The following is a 23,163-nucleotide window of genomic DNA, read 5'->3' on the forward strand; positions in this document are numbered from 1 at the left end:
TACCTATATGTAATTGTATATATACCTATACATGTATTCACTAAACTATACAAATTGAATTATATAATTTATACTAAAGTATATAAATTTATATTGAATTATATAAATTATATATTCTGTTCTCTGTGTGTATCTGTATATGCATGTGTGATTTTGAGAGATGTGAAGCCTTGTTGGTCACATGCATTCATGGCAGTATTTTTTTTTTCTTTTAACCATTAGAGAAAAATGTTTAGGCTTTAATCATCCCATTAAGTGTCATTACTTAAGTCTCAAGCTAATTGTGCTCTTTTTACCAGAGAGTACCTGAGATTTCAAGTGTTCTTATAATGGCCTAACTGGCTCTCTGCCCTTGAAGCCTTCTAGTTCCCACAGCTGGGACCACTTAACCTCCACCTGCAGGCTATGCTCTGCCCAGGACCTGGGAACTATCTAGCCTCAGGCAGAGAAAATGTAAAGACAAGATTGAAGAATTGGTCTCCAGGGCCCTTCCCATCATTCCATAGTTTCATGGCAGAATTTTAGAGTTAGAGGTGATTTCAACTCCCAGCTACTCCAAGCTATATCCCCAAATAAATTTGATCTATATGACATAACTAATAAGTGTTTACCCTGTCCCAGTTTGAATATGTGATTTCCAGTTTGTGTTGCTTCTGATCTACTCCTCTTCTTACACTGGAGTTCCAGATATTGGAACTCTGTTCCTCCTTTCTACTTCCATTTAGTAATATTTACTTGGTGACTGTAATGTGTATTGTGGTGGGCTAAAGAATATACAAGAAAAATATTCCTCAATGTGCTTATATTCTAAGATGATGGTGGTAGGTCTAGAATAAGTAAACATAATTTCAAAAGGTAGAGAATACTAAAAAAAGCAAAAATATTCTAGAGTTTAGAATGGTATTAAGTAGTCTTTCTACATTGGATTCTAAGAATCAGAGGCTATACTCCTCTTAGGATAGGACCTCCTCTACAATGTCATAAAACTTCTTCACCTTGAAAACTCCACACAGCCCAGGACTACATCTTACATTTGAAGCATCCTCTGCCCCTGGGGACTTTCCCCTCTAATTGGTTAGATCTTCACAGAGCCTCAATTTTAAGTGGGGGGGGCTTGTACCTGCCATGTCTTCATTCTTCTCTGGGATGCCCACTTGCTGCTCTGGTGTTCTGCCATGTTCCCATGATGAACTTAGTGTCTCTCCCCTTCTTCTTTCAGCTCCTTGTAAGGAGTTATCTCAATGGAATTAAAGTTCCTTAGGGACAGGGACTATCTTTCTGCTTTTATATATTTCCAGCACCTATCAAAAATGATAGGTGTGCTTAATAATTGTCAAATTATTGTTCACAATGTGGTACTTTACAGGCCTGTGCAAAGGTATGAATGGATATACATGATGAAGATAATGTATCAAGGAAAATAATATGGTTAATTTGACTAGAGCCTATAGGGTATGAGAGAAAATGATGTGTACTAATGCCAGAAAGGTATATTGGAGCTGGGTTGTGAAGGGCTTGACATGAAAAACAGCTTATGTTAGACTGTATAGGTAATGAGAAGGTACAAAAATATATTGAGTAATGTGGTGACTTGGTCAGATTTGAGATTTAGGAAAACAAGTTTGGAGGCTGAGTGGAACATTGAATGTGCTTGAAACCCATTAGACTTTTGCAGTTCTCAAAGTGAGAGAAAAGAAGGGACTGAACTAAGTAAAGTTCAAGTTCTACTTGTGTAAGTAGAGAGAAGTGGAATGTTAGAGCTATTTCAGGGTTAGAAACAAGACTTCACTATTGATTAGATTTCTAGGGTAAGGAAGAATAAGGACTCCAAGATTGTGTGAATTCTTAGCAGAAACAGGGAATATCAGAAGAGCAATTGGTTTGGGATAAGATGATGAATGCAGTGAGTTTGCTTTTGTACATAACAATTGTGAGACATTTATGAGAGCAAAAAGGGTTGCATATCTATTTATACCTGTATATCTGTGTGTGTATGTTTCTATCTCTATGTATATACCCATGGACACACAAAAGTCATGAGTATAGAACCTTATGGTATATCCAGTTCAGAACTCCCACAATTAGGTAAATGGATATGGATGATGATTTAGCATCTGACTAGGATCTGACAGACAGTGAGCAGGGAAATTAAGAGATAGGAAATAATATCCAGGAGTGACACGACAGAAATCAGCCACATGCTTCAGAGAAGTCAGGAGGAATCTGAAGTAAGAAAAAGCTATCAAATTTGGTAATTAAGTAATCAGTGATTTTGGAGAAAACAATTTCAGTTGAATAATGAGAATATGAGTTACTTTTCTCTTTTTAGGAATTTATAAAAGAGAGAAATATGATAACTGGAAGCATCAGTGAGCATTCTTGAACTTTTAAAAATTGAGCATACTTATTTAATATATATTTTAACCTAATTACATGTACAATAATTTTAATATTTATCTTTTAAAATTGTTTTCAATTCTTTCCCTCCTCCTTGCCCTCCTTCTCATTGAGAAGGCAAGCAATTATAAATGTGTAGTCATGCAAAATAGATTTTCATATTAGTCATGTTGTAAAAAAAACACAGACAAAAATAACCCCAAGAAAAATAAAGAACATAAAAAAGGAAGCTTCATAAATTAAAATGAAAGCTTCAATCTGAATTGACTTCATCTGTTCTTTCTCTTTTCATCATAAGTTCTTTGGACTATTGTATTGCTAATAACAGGAAAGTCATAATCAGTTGTTTATCATACAACACTCCTATTACTATTTTGAGTATTCTCTTAGTTCTACTCATTTCCTTTTGCATCAATTCACGTAAGTCTTTCCAGGTTTTTCTGAGAATATACTACTTGTCTTTTCTTATAACACAATAGTATTCTATCAAAGTCTTATATGAGAAACTGTTTAGCTCTCGTGAAAAACAAACAAAAATAAAATTGCAAGACAATGGAGGAAAGGCAGGAATTTGCCTGAAATGCTATAAAAATTTTTAGATATAAGGGTCCTTTTCTCTTTTATTTTACCTATTTGGGTTACAGGCCTAGCAGTGATGTTGCTTGGTAAAAGATTTACATAATTTTATAGCTATTTGGGCATGGTTACAAATTACTCTTCAGAATGGTTAAATCAGTCAGTACACAACTTCACTAGTGCATCATCTATCCCCTCTAAAATTTATCATTTATCATTTCTCTTTTGTCAAATTAGTCAATCTGATAGGGTGGAAACTCAGAAATGGTTTAATTTGTATTTCTCTAATCAATAGTGATTTAGAGTATGTTTTCAAATGACTACAGTTAGCTTTAATCATCTTGTCTGAAAATTGACTTTATAACCTTTGACCATTTATCAGCTGAGGAACGGCTCTGATTTCTATAAATTTGATTTAGTTCTCTTTATATTTGAGAAATGATGTCTTTATCAGAGAAAATTGTCATGAATTACTTTTTCACAGAACTATGATTATGATATCTATTTTCCTACATCCTATTCTACCCATTTATCCTATTCTCACTCTCCTTTCACCCTGTCCATACTCAAAATGTATGACCTCAAACTTTTATCTCCCCAATCTGTCTCCCTTATATCAGTCCACTTTCTTCTATTATCCTTTTATCCTCCAGTTTTCCTCTATATTAAGACAGATTTATACACAACACTCAGTGTTTATGTTATTCCCTCTTTTTGCAAATTCTGATGAGAATAAAGTTTCTGTGTTCCCCTATATTATCTCCATTTTTTCCATTAACTGTAGAAGTCTTTGGTACATCAGATAATTTACTCCTTTCTACCTTTCCCTTTCCCCTTCTACCAGTGCATTCCTCTTTCTCACACCTTATTTTTTTAGTGGTATTCCATCATAATCAACTTATATCCATTCCCTTGATTTATATATGCTCCTTTTAAGTACCCCAATAATGATAAATTTCTTCAGAGTTAAAAGTATAATCTTCTCATATAGAATTGTAAACAATATAACCTTATTTAATCCCTTATGATTTCTCTTTCCTGTTTTTGTTTTTGTCTATTAATTCTTATATTGAAAGTCATATGTTCTACATTTTAAAAATTTTTTTTAATTTTGGGTTTTTTCCCATTTATGTATTTATTCTTATTTTGTACAAATAATGTTTTTTAGACGTCACTAAAATATTCTTGTTTAAGAGTAAACATAATGTTCCCTCCCCAAAAAACATAGACCCACATGGGCAATAAAGTAAATGGAGAGCAAAAAAATTAAAATTAAAAAATAATCATAATAATAATAGTAAGTATGGCCAGATGGCACAGTGGATAGAGCACCGGCCCTGGAGCCAGGAGCACCTGAGCCCAAATCTGGCCCCAGACACCCAACAATCACCCAGCTGTGTGACCCCATGCAAGCCACCCCAACCCAATTGCCCTGCAAAAACCAAAAAAAGGGCTCAAAATAAAATAAAATAGTAGTAGTAGTAATAATAATAATAATAATAATAATAATAATAATAATAATAATAATAATAATAATAATAATAATAGTAGGGGTGGCTGGGTGGCAGACAGAGCACTGGCCCTTGAGCCAGGAGCACCCAGGTCCAAATCCGGCCTCAGACACCAAACAATCACCCAGCTGTGTGGCCCCAGGCAGGCCACCCAGCCCCATTTCCCCTGCAACCCCCTCAAAATAATAATTAATAATAATAATAATAATAATAATAATAATAATAATAATAATAATAATAAATGTGCTTCAGTCTGTGTTCCAACATCACCAGTTCTGTTGCAGGTGGACCACATTCTTTATGATAAGTCCATCACAAAAGTTACTTCCAACTTTTCTACTGTTGTCATTGCTGATCACAGCTCCCTCCATTTGTATTTCTCCACTACCATGTACTATATTTTCTCTCTCCTTTCACTCTTTCTCTGCTGTAGGGTAACTGATGGCACAACAAAAAGATCCCCAGGCCTGGGGCCAAGAGGCTCTGAGCCCACATACCACCCCTTAGGCCCAGCATCTACTCGGCCCTATGGTCCCAGATAGGCCATCCACTCCTAGCCCCTTGCAAGAAGTAAAAAAGAAAATGTGTTATATCTGACCACTCTTCCTCTATGATCCATCCATCCTCTCCTCAATTCCCCCATCCCCCTACTCTCCTTCTTACTCCAGATGTCTATACCCCATTGAGTATATATATATATATATATATATATATATATATATATATATGCTGTTTTCTCTCTTAGCCACCTCTGATGAGAGTGAAGATTCCCTCATTCCCCCTTGTCATCCCCCTTCCATATCATTGCAATAGCTCATTGTAATAAAGAAAAATCTTATTACATGAAATATCAGCCTATTCCTCCTCTCTGTTTTCTTTCTCCCATTACATTTCCCTTTTATCTATTGACTCCATTTTTACACCACAATATATCTTCAAATTCAGTTTTCTCCTGTGCTTCATCTATAAAAACTCCTTCTACCTGCTCTATTAAATGAGAAGGTTCATATGAGTATGATAAGTATCATTTTTCTATACAGGAATACATGTAGTTCATCATCATTAAGTCCCTCATGTTTTCCCCTTCTCCTCCACTCTCTATGCTTCACCTGAGTCCTGTATTTGACGATCAAACTTTCTGTTCAGTTCTGGCCATTCCAACAGGCATTTGAAATTCCCTTGGTTCATTGAAAGTCCATATTTTTCCCCTGGAAGAAAACATTCAATTTTGCTGGGTAGTTGATTCTTGTTTGCATTCTAAGCTCTTTGGCCTTCCAGAATATTATATTCCAAGCCCTACAAGCTTTTAATGCAATTGCTGCTAAGTCCTGTGTGATCCTGACTGCAGCTCCACAATGTTTGAATTGTGTCCTTCTGGCTGCTTGTAATATTTTCTCTTTGACTTGGTAATACTGGAACTTGGCTATAATATTACTGGGGGTTGGTTTTTTGGTGGGGATCTCTTTCTCAGGGAGATTGGTGGATTCTCTTGATTTCTCTCTTGACCTCTGCTTCTAGGATATCAGGGCAATTTTCCTGCAGTAATTCTTTGAAAATGATGTCAAGACTCTTTTCCTGGTCATGACTTTCAGGTATTCCAATAATTTTTAAATTATCTTTTCTGAATCTGTTTTCCAGATCAGTTGTTTTTTCAATGAGATGTTTCACATTTTTTTCTAATTTTTCATTCTTTTGGTTTATTGTGTCCTGATTTCTCCTGAAATCAGCAACCTCCCTCAGTTCCATTCTTTGTCTGAAGGATTTGTTTTCCTCAGAGAGCTTTCTTATTTCTTTTTCCATCTGGCCAGTTCTGCTTTTTAAAGCATTCTTCTCCTCAATGACTTTTTTTTTGAACTGTTTCATCCATTTGACCTATGCTCGTTTTTAACATGTTGTTTTCTTCAGCCTTTTTTTGGATCTCCTTGACTAAGCTTCTGACTTTGTTTTCATGTTTTTCCTGCATCTCTCTCATTTCTTTTCCCAATTTTTCTTCTATCTCCCTCACTTGATTTTCAGGGGTTTTTTTTGAGCTCTGTCATAGCCCTGAGCTCAATTTCTGTTTTTCTTGGAGTCTTTAGGTGCAGGAACTTGGATTTCCTCATTTTCAGATTGAGTGTTTTGATCCTTCTTGGGATCACAGGCAAAGTATTTCTCAATGGTGTTCCTATTTTTTCTCTCCTTACTTATTTCTCCAGCCTGTGCCTGGTTTGGGGGGGTGCTTCCTGAGCTTTTAAATATTATTGGAACACCCCCACAAGGATCGCAGTGTGTGAGTCTCTGTCTTCCCACCTGGTCTGTGAATGACCACAAACACACCCCTCTACCACGGGACTGAGGTGGGGGGGGCTGTTGTTCTATGGGGGACTTAGACTGCGATCAGGATCTGAATGTAGTCAGAACCCCAGAGTTCAGTTCCAGGCACAGAAGACAGAGCTCTGTAGTCTCTCTCCACTCCCCTCCTTAGGCTTAGCACTCAAATCCTAGGAGCTCCTGCTTACAGGCTTCTGCTTCTACTTCCTGGATCTGGGCTGCTGGGGCCATGCTGCTCACTGTGTGCCCCGAGGGCTGGGTTTCATGTGATTGCTCTGCCAGAGGTACCCCCAATGATCCCAAGTTGTGCCTGATGCTCCAAGCGTGTAGTTCAGGAAATGCCCTTGCTGCTGTGAGCCACAGCTCCCAGCACCCTGGGGCTGCCTCCGGGAGGCTGAAGTTCCTTCGCTCTTGTGGGCTACCCCTCCAACCCCTGGAAGCAGAGCCCTTCCACTCTTTTCCAGGTGACCTTGAGTAGGAGAACTGCCTCACTGCATCCTTCTGTGGATTCTGTCTCTCGAAAATTTATGTAGAGTCCTTAGTTTATAAGTTTTAAGTGAGAGCACCTAAGAGAGGATCCTCTCCCATTGCCATCTTGGCTCCGCCCCCCCATATTTGATTTTTTTTTAGGTTTTTTCAAGGCAAATGGGGTTAAGTGGCTTGCCCAAGGCCACACAGCTAGGTAATTATTAAATGTCTGAGACCGGATTTGAACCCAGGTATTCCTGATTCCAAGGACAGTACTTTATCTACTACGCCACCTAGCCTCCCCCATATTTGATTTTTAAAATACTTTTTGAGATTTTTCTTCAGGAATTCTTTTTAGATGTGAGACCTGTCCACATTTTTTCTTTATGACTTTCTGTTTTTATTTTCTTGGAGTCTTCTGAATTTATGTTTTGATCTTCCCTTTCACCAGAATAACTTTGTATAGCCAGGTTATTTTTTTATTGTTTACTCAATTTTTCATCTCATTTCTTGATCTTTACTGTGAAGTTGAGCTCTATTCCTGGGGTGGAGGGGTTATTATCTCAAACTGCAGGATTTTTATACAGTTTTTTTCATAGCTAGTTCTGGGGTGGGGGTTCTGTAAGTTTTTAACTCTTCCATTGTGGTATAATCTAAGGGAAAATATGTTTACTATTCTCTTGGACTGTCTCTGGTCTTTGTGTGACCATAAGCAGTCTTTTCCATCTTGCAACTATGAAGAGGGTTGTCTATTCTTGCATCACTGCTGAGGTAAGTTCTAGTGTGCTAATGTTCATTTTTGCCCTGAGATTATGATCTGGATCTGAGTAAGTGCAATGTAATAGAGATCATGCCAACAAAGAGATCTCTTTAATTTTTTGATCAGTTGAAGGGAGCAAAACGAAGAGAACAATGTACACATTAACAGCAACATTATGAGATGATCAACCTTGATGGAATCAGTTTTCTCAATAGTTCAAAGAGCCAGGTTAACCCTATTAGACCAGCTATGGACAATGTTTTCCCCATCCAGATGAAGAAAAACAAAACAAAACAAAAGCAAAAACAAAGAAACAATCTTTCAGAATCTGATGAACACTTTATAAAAATTATCTTTATGTATCTCTTTCCTATAATGCTAATTCCTCATACTGAAAATGACTAATCTATAAACATGTTCATCAAAATTACGTATGTACAATGCTAACCTGTTTGTGACTGAGGGGAGGAGAAATGTGAAGGGAGGGTGGAAGGAAATTTTGCAGCTTAAAAATATACATATGCATATGGATGAAAATATTAAAAAAATAAATTTCTTAATCAGTTGTCCAACCCACTTAACATCTGTGGACTATGCCAGTGATTCAGTCACCCCCAAGACCTGCTGCTATCTTGTTGGAGCATGGGCTACACTGACTGGTACAGTAAACTGCACTCAATTACTCTTACCCTGGTATTATAAACATTCTTACTGAACTTCTAAGTTGTATTGTGTTGGAAAATTGTTTTGCCCCATCATTTTGTTGGTTCTGCCACTTCAGAATTTATTTTGATGTATTATTTAAAGCCTTTTGGGAGCAAATTTAGGAGAGCTCAGGCTAGACCCTGCCTTATCTTCACTATCTTGTGATTATATTTGTATATTGTTTATTTGTTTATTTTTGATGAGGGAGATTTAGGTGGGTTTATAGACATCAGGAAACAGCAAATAGGAAAAGGTTAGAGATTAAAACAGGATGGGGGTGATTGTTGGACAGTCTGCTGGAGGAGATGAGAAATTATGGAATCAATGGTATTGAAAACTGTTTGGATTTGGTGAAGAGAAGGGCTTCCTCTTCATTAGATACTGTACTAAAGGAAAATAATTTGGAGGATGGGAATTTGAAATATAGAAAAACAAATAAGAGAAAAAAGAAAGAAAAAAAATTTACCTCAAATGGCTTCAATTTTCCTAGTGAAAAATGAAGAGAAATCCTAAATTGTAAGGGTTAGAGAAGGGGCTAGGTGATGGCATGACAAGCTCATGGATTGGGTTTGAGTGAGGAGATGCCATTCTAAACCAGCAACCTCATTAAGTCACAAGTCACACAGTCTTCTCCAGAGCCATCTAGGTCCAGTGGCCAGATATGAATCACAGCATTTGGAGATGACCCTGAATGAGAGTCAATCAGGGTTAAGTGACTTGACCAAGGTCACACAGCTGGTAAGTGGCAAGTTTCTGAGGCTGGATTCAAACTCCTGACCTCCTGACTTCAAGGTCAGTGCTCTATCCACTGCACTACCTAGATGTCCTAGTCATTGCTAATAAGATTCTTGCTAGAGTACTTCTCAATAGGTAGATCCTTCACCTGAAAGATAGTCACCTCTCTGAGAGCCAGTGTAGCTTCAGAACAGGTAGAAGAGCAGTAAATATGGAGTTTACCACCAGAAAACTCCAAGAAAAATGCCAGGAACAGAAGTCTGTATGCAACATTTGTAGATCTGACCAAAGCCTCTGATACCATCAGTAGTGAGGATTCATGGAAAATTGTGTCTGGATAGTGGACAATGCTGTGATAGTGAAACAAGGCTGTGTTCTTGCTCCCATGCTTTTTAGCATGATGTTTTCAGCCTTGTTATCAAATGCCTTCACTAAGGATGAACATGACATTAGTCAACTACCACACTGATGGTAAATTCTTCAACTTGAAAAGGCTACAAGGCAAGACCAAAGTAGAGGGAGTGTTGGTGCATGATCTTCTATTTGAAGATGATTATGGACTCAATGCAACCTCTGAAGCTGAGATACAGGAAAGTATGGATCGATTCTCTATTGCTTGTGCTAATTATGGTCTAACAATTAACACCAAAAAAATTCAGCCAGCACCACACCATTCATAGATGGAACCATTAAGTTTTGAATATTATGGATAAATTCACTTACCTAGTCAGTGTATTTTCCAAGGAGGTAACACATTGACAATGAGGTTGATACAGAGGTCTACAGAGGAGTTGTACTAACCTTATTGCTAGATGCCTGTGAAACCTGGGCAATCTACCAGTGCCATGTCTGAAACTGAATCACTTCCATTTAAATTGTCTTAAGAAGAATCTGAAGATCACCTGTCAAGAGAAGATATCAGACACTGAGGTCTTATCTCAAGCTAAACTGCCATGCATTCCAGTGTAGAGAGTGCAACTACGATGGACTAGACACATAATTAGAATGCCAGAACTATACTTGCCAAAAAGACTATTCCATGAACAACTCAGGGCAACTACTCACAAGGGAGACAGAAGAAGTGATGTGCCAGGACACCCTGAAAGTCTCTCTGATGAACTTCAGAACTGACTATGCAGGGGCAGCCTCAGACATTTAATAATTTCCTAGCTGTGTGGCAAGTCACTTAACCCTATTGCCTGAAATAAATAAAATTTAAAAAAAAGCAATGATTGTGTAGCATGGCCGATGTTGGCACAGGACCGCCCAGCATGGTGTGCCCTCATCAGAGAGTTTACTGAACTCTATAAGAAGGGCCAAATTAAAAAAGCTCAAAAGAAACGTGACACATGTAAGTTTAGAGTAAACACTCCAGATGTTGTGCCCAACATGTGGTAGAGCATTCTGAGCTCTGATCAACCACAGTCAGACAAAATGTAATTTGTCTCAAATCTAGTGATGTCATTTAGTCTTCTTATATAAAAAAGGACAAGAATCAACCAGACTTCTAAAAGTTCTACTTAATTCACACAGAAGCTAAGTATTTAAGGTGACCTCTTTGTAAATGTAAATATAGTGTTCAGAATTAGAACTTGAAGAAATACTTTAAAATTTTATTACATAATTGACAAGTTTCCTCAAAGTTCTTTCCTTTGATTTTAAATTTGTTATGCTAAAATTTTCTTCAGCTAAGGAATAATAGTAAAAGCAAAGGGTGTGAAATCAACCAATCTTAATTTGAATTTTGGCTCTGGTAGCTGCTATCCCTATAATCTTGGAAAAGTGATTTGATTTGATTTTCCTCTTCTGTAAAATGACAAGGCTGTACTATATTATTTCTGAGTCTTTTTCTGATTCCAATAATTTGTTTTGTCATGAATCTCATTTTTTATTAAATCTAGTTTTTTTTGTTTGCAACTTTGTGAATCCCTGTATTCTAAAAATAAAAATCAACATTATAATTTTTATATTTTATGATTAAAATAAATTTCAATAGGAAAATTTAATATTTCTATTTTCAGTATATCATAATATATTTTAAAACATTATATTACAGATAAAACTCCCCAAAGCCAGGATGTTTTGGAGACTTGAAAACCTGGATAAATAAAAAGATTAGGGTACTATGGTTGTGGAACATTGCATATGTCATCAGAAATTTTTATTGCATTCGTGGGTTTTCTTGGATTTAGTTTTCTTCTTTTTTCTTTTATAAAAAAATATTTATTGTAATACTTTGTAAAGTGAGGCCCGAGGGGGATAAAGGAAAACTATAAGTAATGTAAAAATAAAGGCTAGCAATTAAAATTATTTTAAAATAAAAAATAAAATTTGCCTTCATTTCTTCCTATACCTAAAACTAGAATCTTTTTTGTTATAACCTGATCTACTGTAACATCTCTCTTGTCCTTGAGTTGAGGTCATACCCTATTTTTTCCCTGAAACTGCTGACTAAACCCTATCCTACAGATGAAGTGTGATGTCTTTTGAATATTTTTTTAAAATCTAATGTTTTTAAATTCTGGAAGATATAATTTTCAATGTGATCCATTCTTGTATTTCTTATGTTCTGTGCCATTTTAAAAATTTTGCTAGACATCTAACTGCTTAAATAATATTTGGTGGTTTAATGACTTTGCTAAAACTCTGGTGCCTTGCTCCCCTTATTACAAAAAGAGAAGACACCCTGTTAAATGACTGTGATGGACAAGATTTCAATTAAGTTAAAGACAAAAATAGATACCCAGAATTCCAAACATTTAAGTGTAACTTTACATTAGTAATAGCATTCTCTATAATAAATAGGAATCTTGGGCTCTGTTTATTTAACTTAAGGAAACTTATAATCTATTTATTCTAATAACCAGTTGACAGATGAAACATTTAATTGAGTACTCAGCTGTTTGGTTAACATTTTGCCAAGAACTGGTTTGACAGCTTTGTTTTCAATGGACTAATTTTTTTTCCAAATCAAATTAGCTAGATATTTTGGCTAAACAAATACACTAGTCCATTCCTTGATTTCTGCCTCCACTGAGCAGGATTTTTGGAGTAGATGAACTTTAAAGTCTCTTCCAAACCTGAATCTGTGATTCTAATTTCTTGCCACTAATGTGCATAATTGTTGTCATATATTCACTTGAAACTTATCTGATTAACTGAAGAGTTTCTAATGCACCTGTGCGATCTGATTTTTATATAGTCATGTGACCCCCACTCGATGCAAAGAAGGAGTCGGTATCTTCTAAGGGCTCCACTTAGCTCAAGGACCTGTGCTGAAGATTCACAAGTACAACCTTGTATTCTTAATGAAAATTGTTTCCAGTACCATTATAATATAACAGGTATGTTTTTAAACTCACAATTGGGATTATATTTCACAAACATTTGATAATGAGTTGTATATACATATGCAATTTTTATACATGTGCTTACCTACTTACACAAGGTAATGGGAAGCTAAAGATTTCTTTACTTTTTTTGAAAATAAAACACTGAATATGGTTCTTAGTCCATAATAACTAACCTTCATTTGAAATTTTCAAAACACTTAAATAAATACATTTTCACTTCTAACAACCTTAGAGAAAGGCTTCACAAAAGAGGAAATTGAGGATTCATAGACTTTAAAAACTGACTTTTCCCTTGATCATGTAGATGATAATTGTCAGAAATGGATTTTAAACCCACAACAGTAGACTCCAGATTTTTCACTTGATCCAGGATCATCTGTTGCCATGATATGATGATGATGTTGGGGATGATAATGATGATTGTGATGTTGATGATGTTAGTAAGAGGCAATGGTATAGTGGATTGAGGGGGAAGTTTGTCTTCAAGAGTAGTTGGGTTCCGATACTGCTTCTGACACATTACAATCCTGTGACCATGGTCACCTGAACTTTCAGTGACTAAGGCAACTAATTAAAATTCTAAATTATAACTAGAGGTAGTTTCCAAATTGGAAGTTATCCACAATAATGAAATCACAAATTGGACTCTCATACTACCAATAAAAATAATAATGGATGACATTTATGTAGTACTTTATTTTTAAAATATCAGTAGGAGATATTTGAAATAAGATCATAATAAAAAGATGTAGTGCAGTTTTAAAATGACATTTTATTAAGTCAGGATAATCCAAAACAACACAAGCAAGTAAAATTGGAAAGAATATAATCCATTCAAACTAGATTTAGCTCTTTAAAAGTCTTCATTTCTTTAAATAACATGACCTTCCCCACAGTCCTCACTACAGATAAGAATGATGACTTTTAATAATGTCTTTTTGGAGGAATTGAGAATCTCCTCAGATTTAACCAGTAAATTGATAGCCTTTGCTGAACAGCCCCTGGGAATAAAGTCTTACAGAGGCAAATTTACCAAAACCATCCTGCAACCTACTAACTTGGGCAGAGTCCCAGTGCTGCATTTGCATCTCTATGTCTAAATGACCCCTTCTTGGGGAAATGGTAAAAGGCCAACTTTTTTCTGACATTTGCCATGGTAATGACCAAAGCAGCAATAGTGATTGCACCAACTGAGAAAAACTTTGCACTGAGTTTTTAGGGGACATCAAAACTGTAGGTGACAAAGACTTTATGTTAATACATATACTTTCATCTCTCTGGGCCCAAGTAGTCTCATCTGCAAAATAAATGAGTTGGATTTACATGAACATTTCTGGAAACATGCTAAATTTAGATGCTTTAAGTATAACTGTCCAAAGTGGTCTTTATAAAGTAGTTTTCTCTTTGTTTTTTTTTCTCTATTCTCAGAAAAAAACAAATAGAAAACTGCTTTATGATCTGAGATTTCTCCCTTCTTTCAAAGTCAAATGAAATGGTCAGTTGATTCTAAGAACTCAGTCCAATTAAGCCTTCCTTCAGCTGTCTAGATCACCAAATAATTCTGGTAGTTCTGCTGTACAGAACTGGACACTGACCCAAAGGATTTTTTCCAATCCCTCAATCTGTAACAAGGGATGTATTTTTTAATATGACAAAACTCTTCTAATCTATCTGACTCCTCAGTCTTCTTTGCTAGACTGTTATTCACATTCCTCCTCCTATTGCTAGATTCAGGTTGTCCTTCAGGATTGAGCTTGGAGTGAATTGTGATCTTTAAAATCCATCTAACAGTTAACATAAGTGAATTAACTTAGCCATAACAGGACAATAATATTCAGCTAAGGACATAGTATTGATTCAGTTGAGTTCAGTTTCCCTCTTTCTCTAATGCACAGTTAAGATTCATGGCAGGACTGAATTTCTTTTTGTATTTTTGTATAAAGTTGAGCTGGAATCCACATGAATATCCTGAACCTTTGTCCTTTAGACCAATCTAGCTACTCACAATTTCAATGTGAAATTCAATGAAAATAATTAACCAATCTTACATGGTTGAGAATCTTGTGATTTTTCTACCACAAGAAATATATTTCCATTCACACATTCTGTATTGGGCTTCTTGCTGTCTTTCAAATATGAGATTTTATTTTTTATCTCCATGCCTCTGTACTGACTCATATGTACTAGGTCTCTCCTCTCTTTTGATTCCTCAAACTTATTATTTTCATTAATAGTTACCTCAAGTGTCACTTTCTATATTAAATCTTTCTTCATCCCTGACCTCAGCTATTGTCTCTTTTGTACCCCCCAATGCCTTCTTGGGAAATATATTTCCAAAGCATATGGATATATGTATATTTGCATGTTTATGAACTGTTTACATATTTTTGTATTGGGCGAAGTAGCATGAGGTAATGGAGGGAGGATTGCCCCTGGATTCTGAAAGTTCTGAGTTCAAATTCTGATTTCAACAAAAACCATGATATGCTTTGAGTAACCTTAGTACCCAACATAATTCTTGTCACATAGGAGAGGCATAGGATTAGATTAATGGTTTAATTCTTTAATGAAGAATTGAGAAAACTCATGATATTAAAGATTGACTCTTTCTCTCCAACATAGAAAGAATCACCTGAAGTAATGACTTAACCAGTGTCATTAACTTAGCCAGTATGTGTCACAGGTGGAACTTGAGCCCCTCAATCTCCCTGGCTTCAAGACCAGTTCTCTATTCTCTATGCCAGCTTGTTTCTCATACCTGTCATTTTAGTCATGTTCAACTCGTTGTGAGTCTATTTGGGGTTTTCTTGGCAAAAATACTGGAGTGGTTTGCCATTTTTTCCACCATCTCATTTTACAAATGAGGAAACTGAGGCAAACAGGATTATTTTACTTTCTCAGATTCAAACACTTAATAAGTGTCTGAGACCAAATCTGAACTAAGGGCTACCTGACTCATATTCTGACCCTCTATCCACTGTGCAACCTACTTTTCTCAAAGTCACCTTGGAGACAATAGATGCATCTTAATTGAATTGAAGTTATTTAAACTCTCATTACCCTTTACTAACTGACAAAAAACTTGAAAAAAGGGAAAGGGTTTCCATATAGATAAAATTACTAGGCCTAGATGGAAAAAAAGTTATCATGTACAGTTCCAAAAGATCACTTAATTTTTCACAATTTTATATATGTATGTATATATATACACACATACATATACACATGTATGTTTCCTCACCCAGTGGAATGCAACCATTACCTCATGCTACTTCTCCCAATACACAAATATATGTAAACAGTTCATAAATATGCAAATATACATATATCCATATGGTTTGGAATTTATTTTTGTCTTTGTATGGCAAGTACTAGCCACAGTACCTGAAACATTATTAATTTTTAACAAATGCTTTTTCAAGAAACTTAATTGATAATTCCTAAAGAGAATTCTGTCTTATATTACTAAAATTTGAATATTTTAGGACAAAGAATTATTTTCCATTTTAAAACATATTTCACTTGCTATAGTGCATTGTATCCTGCTGTATGTTCATAATAGCTTTTTGAGGTATGCAGTCCAAATATTATTTCCATTTTATATATGAGGAAATTGAGCCTCAGGAAAAGGAAGTCATAGAGAAATTATCATCATTTCTAAATTATTTTATTTCTGGTTTATCTGCAGCTAAAATATAAGTCCAGGTTATTGTTTCCTCTGTTAGTCTGAATGATTTTGAATTCTACTTTCCCTATGTCAAGAAACAGGGTGGATATGGGATTCAGCAAAACACACCCATCCAGGTTAACCATCTATTTCTGCTTCAAAAAAGTGAACAATGATTTTAAAAGCTAGAATGAAATGATTTTTGGATTATCTACTTGGCTGCTCCCCTCCACCCATGTAGATAATCGGGAGTTGACTGTACTTTGCCCACACTTCCATGTCTTCTTTGCTGAACATATCATTTTGTCCTTGCAGAATGGAGCATGTGCCAACTGAGTGAAAATGCGACCTGCGGACAGGGTATCAGGACTCGACTTTTGAGCTGTGTGCGTAGTGATGGAAAGTCAGTCAGTATGGACTACTGTGAACAGGTAATTCCTTTAAGTTCATATATCCTAAGCAATGAATGGTTTTAATATTTTTGAAAGTTACTAGGGTATTTGGAATAAATGAAAGACATTACATTTTATTTACATGTTAATGAAATTAGAGTCAAACATTTGTGATCAATAAGTTTCATAGATTTAGATAAATTGGAAAGGGAAGACTTCATATTAGAGGAAAATTAAGTTTAAATAGTTTTAAAGAAATTTAATTACTCAGGTATTTATTAAAATTTTACTTTATGCAAGTAGTAATATAGTACTTTTAAAAAAAATCATAGACTTGAAAGGTAAGATTGTATGCTCAGTTTGGGATATGCTGATTTTGTGATATTGATTAAATATTCCAGACGGTACTATTCAAAAAGAATGTGATACTAAAGCTCAAAAGCTTTAGAGAATTTGGGAGTAATATTCAATCAAAACTCTGGTAGTACATGAAGATTGCTAAGAGCAGACAGAAAAAGAAATAAACATCTAAGATTGAGCTTTGGGGAACATCCTCATATCAGTCAAAAGGAGGAATATGAACTAGTACAGAATTATATGAAAGAGAAATCAGACTGATAGTTTTAATATGGGGAAAAAGGATGAAACCAAAAGAGGAGTCCCCAGGAGTAGTCATTAATCAACTTCGTCAAAAATTATTGAAATGTCTAGGAGGAAAACATAAAGTTATAAAGTCAGAATCTTGGAGCTGGAAGAATGACACATATCAGTTAGTCCTCCCCTCCTTGAACATGATTCTCCTTTACATCATCACCAATTAGTAGTTACCCAGAACCCCTCAAATGTGCAGGTCATCACCGCCTGCTAAAGCAGCACATTCCATTGCTAAGTTCATCATTGCATATAGAACATTAATCTTCCTTTCTTCACTGTCCACCTATCACCCCTAATTCTATTATCTGTGGATATTAGAAGTCTTATCATTCTTCTTCATTATAGCACTTTAGATAGTTGAAGTCATCTTTTATTGCCAAATTGTGTCTTCTCTTTTTCAGGTTAAGTATCCTTAATTCATTCAAACAAAGCCAAGGTCCCCAGTCTCTATCCTAGTTAGCTTCTTGGGTCATTTGCTACCTCAATAATGTCCCACTTAAAATGAAATACATAGAACTGAACAGTACCCTTTAGATATTAACTAAGTCAGAATACAGAGAGATGTTTATATAATTTTATTCAAAGTATCCTAAGATTATATCAAATTTTCTGACATCCATATCACATGATTTTTATTGCATTATAGTATGCTAAAATCCCCAGATAGTTTACACAGAAACTACTGAAGAGTGATATAGCTATATCCTACATTTCTTTTTTATTAAATATTTCATTTGAGTTCTACAATTTTCCCCCATCTTACTTCCCTCTCCCCACCCTCCACAGAAAGCAATTTGTCAGTCTTTACATTGTTTCCATGTTGCACATTGATCCAAAATGAGTGCGATGAGAGAGAAATCATATCCTTAAGGAAGAAACATAAAGTATAAGAGATAACAAGATCAGACAATAAGATATCAGTTTTTTTGTTCTAAATTAAAGGGAATAGTCCTTGGACTTTGTTCAAACTCCATGGTTCTTTATCTAGATACAGATGGTATTCTCCATTGCAGACAGCCCCAAATTGTCCCTGATTATTGCACTGAAGGGATGAGCAAGTCCATCAAGGTTGATAATCACCCCTATGTTGCTGTTAGGGTGTACAGTGTTTTTCTGGTTGTTCCAATCTCGCTCAGCATCAGTTCATGCAAATCCCTCCAGGTTTCTCTGGATTCCTATCCCTCATGATTTCTAATAGAACAATAGTGCTCCATGACATACATAAACAACAGTTCGCTAAGCTATTCCCCAAATGAAGGACATTTACTTGATTTCCAATTCTTTGCCATCACAAACAGGGCTGCTATGAATACTTTTGTACAAATATACATCCTACATTTCTGAGGATGATTTTTGAACCCATATTAGTGGGTCATTGTCTGATTTTACATTTATTTTGATTTGGTTCATTATTTAAACTTATTATTTGGACCAAATCAAAATAAATGCAAAATATATATATCATATACATATTCATAGATATGTATTTATATAGATATATAAATGTATTATCTATGATGGATATTTCTAGATACATATAGTTCAGCACTGACTACCATCCAACTGATTTGTTATGCTTCCCAATTTTGCTAAACATTTTCCCTATTCTTTGACTCATCATTAATGCAATTAAAATATTAAACATTGTAGTGGCAAGGATAGTGCCATAGTTCACTCCAAAAAAAGACCTTTGTCCAAGTTGACATAAACCCATTAATTACCACTTTGTGGATTCAATTTTTCAACTATTTCTGAATCACTTAACATTTTCCCCATATTTTTCTACAAGAAAACTATCAAATGCTTTGCTGGTCTAATTTCTCTCATGAATTTGTCTTTTAATCGTGCTGAAAAAAGTCTGTCGTGACCTTTACCTGATGAAACCATATCTAGGAATCACTGTATATTTTCTATGTATTCACAAACTGTCTTTAAAAAATCCAAGATTTTGTAAAGATTGAATATAAGTTCACTAACTTATATTTTATGGAAACTGCTGATTCTCTTAGTTTGATATAGAATTTTTTTTTTGTTTTGCCTTGCAATTTGTGGTCGATCTCAATTCATTCTTCTTACCATTCAATCTTTTGTCCTCATCTTTTCTTTTAAATTTATTTATTTATTTTCCAGTTACATGCAAAGAGAGTTTTCAACAATCATTTTTTGTAAGGTTTTGAGTTTCACATTTTTCTCCTTCCTTCTGTTTTATTTCTGACAGAAAGCAATTTAATATAGGTTATGCATTGTACTTATCTTCTGATACTTTTTATTACTTTTGTATTTCCTAAACGTATTTTTTTAAAAGTTTAAGTTGATCAGTGAGTTAGTTTCTTTGTATCTACAATGATCTTTTGAACCCAACAATTAAAAACAAATGAATTAAGTCATTAAGAGGTCATTGACTTTTGACTTTGGAAAGGGGATGAAGATATGAATCTTTCTGCATTCCAAAATTGATATGGAAATATTAATGTTGAAGGTTGAGTACTCTTAAGGGCATAGTCACTATATTAGTTTTGTTTTTGACAACTTGCCTTTTTAACTTGCCAATGTTCTTATGCTTTGCTCAATCTGTCAACATACTAAGTAGCACTATTTGCCAGACATTCTGTTAAGCATTGGATCTAGAAAGTCAAAAGGCAGTCCCTGATCTCAAGGAGGAGACAATCATTCAATGCAGGAAGACCACATGTAGATAGTATATATAAATTGATGATAATCATCAGAAGAAAGATACTAGAACAAAGGAGGAATAGGGAGTTTCCTATAGAGGTTAAGATTTTATATGAAACTGAAAGAAGCCAGAGAATGCAGGAAATGAAGATGAGGAGACATTCCAAGGATGAGGTACTGCCAGTGATAATGCCCAATTGGGAGATAGTGTCTTGTTTGAGGATCAAGCAATGTGAAGATAATCATATAAGAACCAAGAAGAATCAAATGATGGATGATGCTGACTAGATTATGAAGAATTTTGAACAACAGAAGGTTCTAAATTTGATCTTGGAGACAGTAAAGAGCCACTTGAGTTCTGTGTGCTGAGAGTATGTGTGACATGGTCAGGGGTATGATTTAGAGAAATCATTTTGACAGCTGAGTAATTTGGAAGACCATCAAATAGGCAATTCCATTAGTACTGGAATAACATAATAACAACCTGTACCAGGGCTGTAGCAGAGAAGAGAAGGGAATGTATATAAGAGATTTTCCAAAGGCAAAAGTAACAGACTTTGGTACCAGATTAGATATGGGGTTGGATGCAGGGATTAGAGAGAAGAAAAATACCTATGTTGTGACTTGAGTAACTGGGAGGATGGTGGCATCCTTAACAATAATAGATAAGTTAGGAAGACAAGATGATTGGAAAAGGTAGAGTTAAGTTTTAGACATATTGAGTTTAAGATATCTAGAGGACATTCAATTCAAGATGTTAAGATACAATTCAAGATGGAGGTCAACTGACAAAGTAGTAGATTTGAGAAGTATCAGTATAGAAATGATAATTCCATCCATGAGATTGGATGAGATCAGCAAGTGAAATGGTTTAGAGAGAAAAAATAGGGAGCACAAGAAAAGTCCCTGTGACCAGGTAAGATTTTATATGATAACTTGAGTGCTGAGGTACCTTGATCTGAACAAAGAACTTACAAAAAAGACTGAGAATCATCAATCAGAGAGGTAGGAGGAGAAGCAGATGAAAGCAGCTTCACAAAAAAACGAGAGAAAGCAAGAATCAAGAAGAGGATATTAACAATATCAAAGGCTACAGAGAGGTCAAGCATGAGGATAGAGCCATCAGTGCTCTCTTTGGTTCAATGGAATGTTCGTCTTACAATTCTTCCCAGGTGTGAATCTATCTCTCATCTCTGTTTCTTTGCTATAGCTAACTTTCATGGCTCTGAGGTTTTCCCTTCTCATTTCTGACTCCTCTTTCTGTATTTTTTCAAGACAATTCAAATGCTACTTCCTGTAGGAAGCCTTTCAAAATTTTCCTCTACAGTTTCCTTCTGTCTATTCTGAACATAGCCTGTGCATATCTATTTTCATATTGTCTTCCCACTTAGAATTCAGGTTCCATATAGATCAGGACCCTTTTTATCTTTCTTTGTATCTCCAGTGTCTGACACAAAGTAGGTTTTTATTAATAATTTTTGATTGATTGTATGAAAGAGGAATTTATTTAATAGGCACTTATTATGCACCAATATGTTAAATACTAGGGATACAAAGTAGACTAAAAGACAATCTCCATTCTCAAGGAGTCCACAATTTAATGAGAGAGAACAAAGTAATACATATATACAAGCAATCTATGGATAGGATAAGTAGGAAATAATTGAGGGAAGGTACTAGAATTAAGAGATTGGAGAAATTTTCCTCCAGAAGCTTAGATTTTAGAAGAGGACTTAAAGGAATAGAGACAAGCCAAGAGATGAAGATGAGGTTGGAGAATATTCTAGGTCTGAGGGAAAATCAGAGGCCAGTGCCACAGGATCAGAGTATGTGAGGATGTGCAGGTATAAAATGTAAGAATACCGTATGTCAGTAATTGTCTATGACATAAAAATAAAACACACCAAATAACTCCACTTTTTTTAGAGATGTCATTTGGTTATTTTGGAGAGAACCCTCCTTTCAGTAGAACAGGAAACGAAGGAATGGACTATAAAGATTTAACAGTGAGTGACTGATAAGAATGTGGAATCAATAAGAATATATTTTTTTCTGGATGGGTGGGATGTGGAAGGGAAGAGAGATATAAAATGTTAGTGGGAGTGTTCATGGAAATTTTTTTTTTTTTAGGATAAAGGCTACTTGTCAAATTTACCAGCAAAGGAGGAGTGGGTGTCATTTTCATTTATTAAGGACCTAGCATATTCTAGGTACTATGTTAAGTACTAAAGATAAAAAGACAAAAGATAGTCCAAGCTTTCAAAGATCTCACATTCTAATGGAAATGGATATTGAAGGCATGGGGAGACATTCAAAGAAAATACTCAAAGTTGAGAGATGAAATATCTTGTTTGTGGAGTACCCACATTTATCAAAGAGTAAATGTTGAGGAATAAGTTGTAAGAAGACTGGAAAATTAAGAACAGGCTAGGTTATAAAAGGCTTTGAATGCCAAGAAGTATTTTGCATTTGATCCTGCATGCAACAGAAGCCTTGAAATTTATTAAGTAGAGAGGTGGTAGAAAAGAACCCATACTTTAGAAAAATCTTTTTAGTGACTGAATGGAGAATGAATAGGAGTAGGGAGAGATTTGAGGAAGGCAGACTCACCAGTGGACTATTGCAATTGTCAAGGCATGAAGATATAAGGGACTGCACTAGACTGGTAGTGGTAGCACAGGACAAAAGGGGAAATTTTGGGGAGATGTTGCAAAGGGGACATGACAGGTTTTGGCAGCATATTGATAGGGCAATGAGAGATAGGAATCCAAAATAGCTCCTAGGTTGCCAAGACATTATGTTAACTTGAGAGACTAAGAGAATAATGCTGCCCTCCATGGTAATAGGAAAGGAAAGAGAATGGGTATTGTTTAAAGGGAAGGAAAGATAATAAATTCTGTTTTGGACATAAAGGCTGATTTGTCTGAAGAGCAATTGAAGGCATAAATTGAGAGGACATCTG

The 23,163-nt window shown here is 35.3% G+C and overlaps 1 protein-coding gene across 1 annotated transcript in view; it reads left to right on the plus strand.

Annotated features, from left to right (window-relative positions):
• THSD7B (thrombospondin type 1 domain containing 7B) overlaps window positions 1–23,163 on the plus strand; it is a 1,134,773-nt gene that overhangs the window by 1,054,795 nt on the left and 56,815 nt on the right. The window contains exons 18-19 of the mRNA XM_074215070.1: window positions 12,665–12,806; window positions 16,798–16,913. Coding sequence (XP_074071171.1) covers window positions 12,665–12,806; window positions 16,798–16,913 — 258 coding nt within the window. The remainder of the gene's footprint in view (window positions 1–12,664; window positions 12,807–16,797; window positions 16,914–23,163) is intronic.

This window comes from Macrotis lagotis, chromosome 1 (genome assembly GCF_037893015.1).
Source record: "Macrotis lagotis isolate mMagLag1 chromosome 1, bilby.v1.9.chrom.fasta, whole genome shotgun sequence".
In the NCBI taxonomy this organism is placed as follows: domain Eukaryota; kingdom Metazoa; phylum Chordata; class Mammalia; order Peramelemorphia; family Peramelidae; genus Macrotis; species Macrotis lagotis.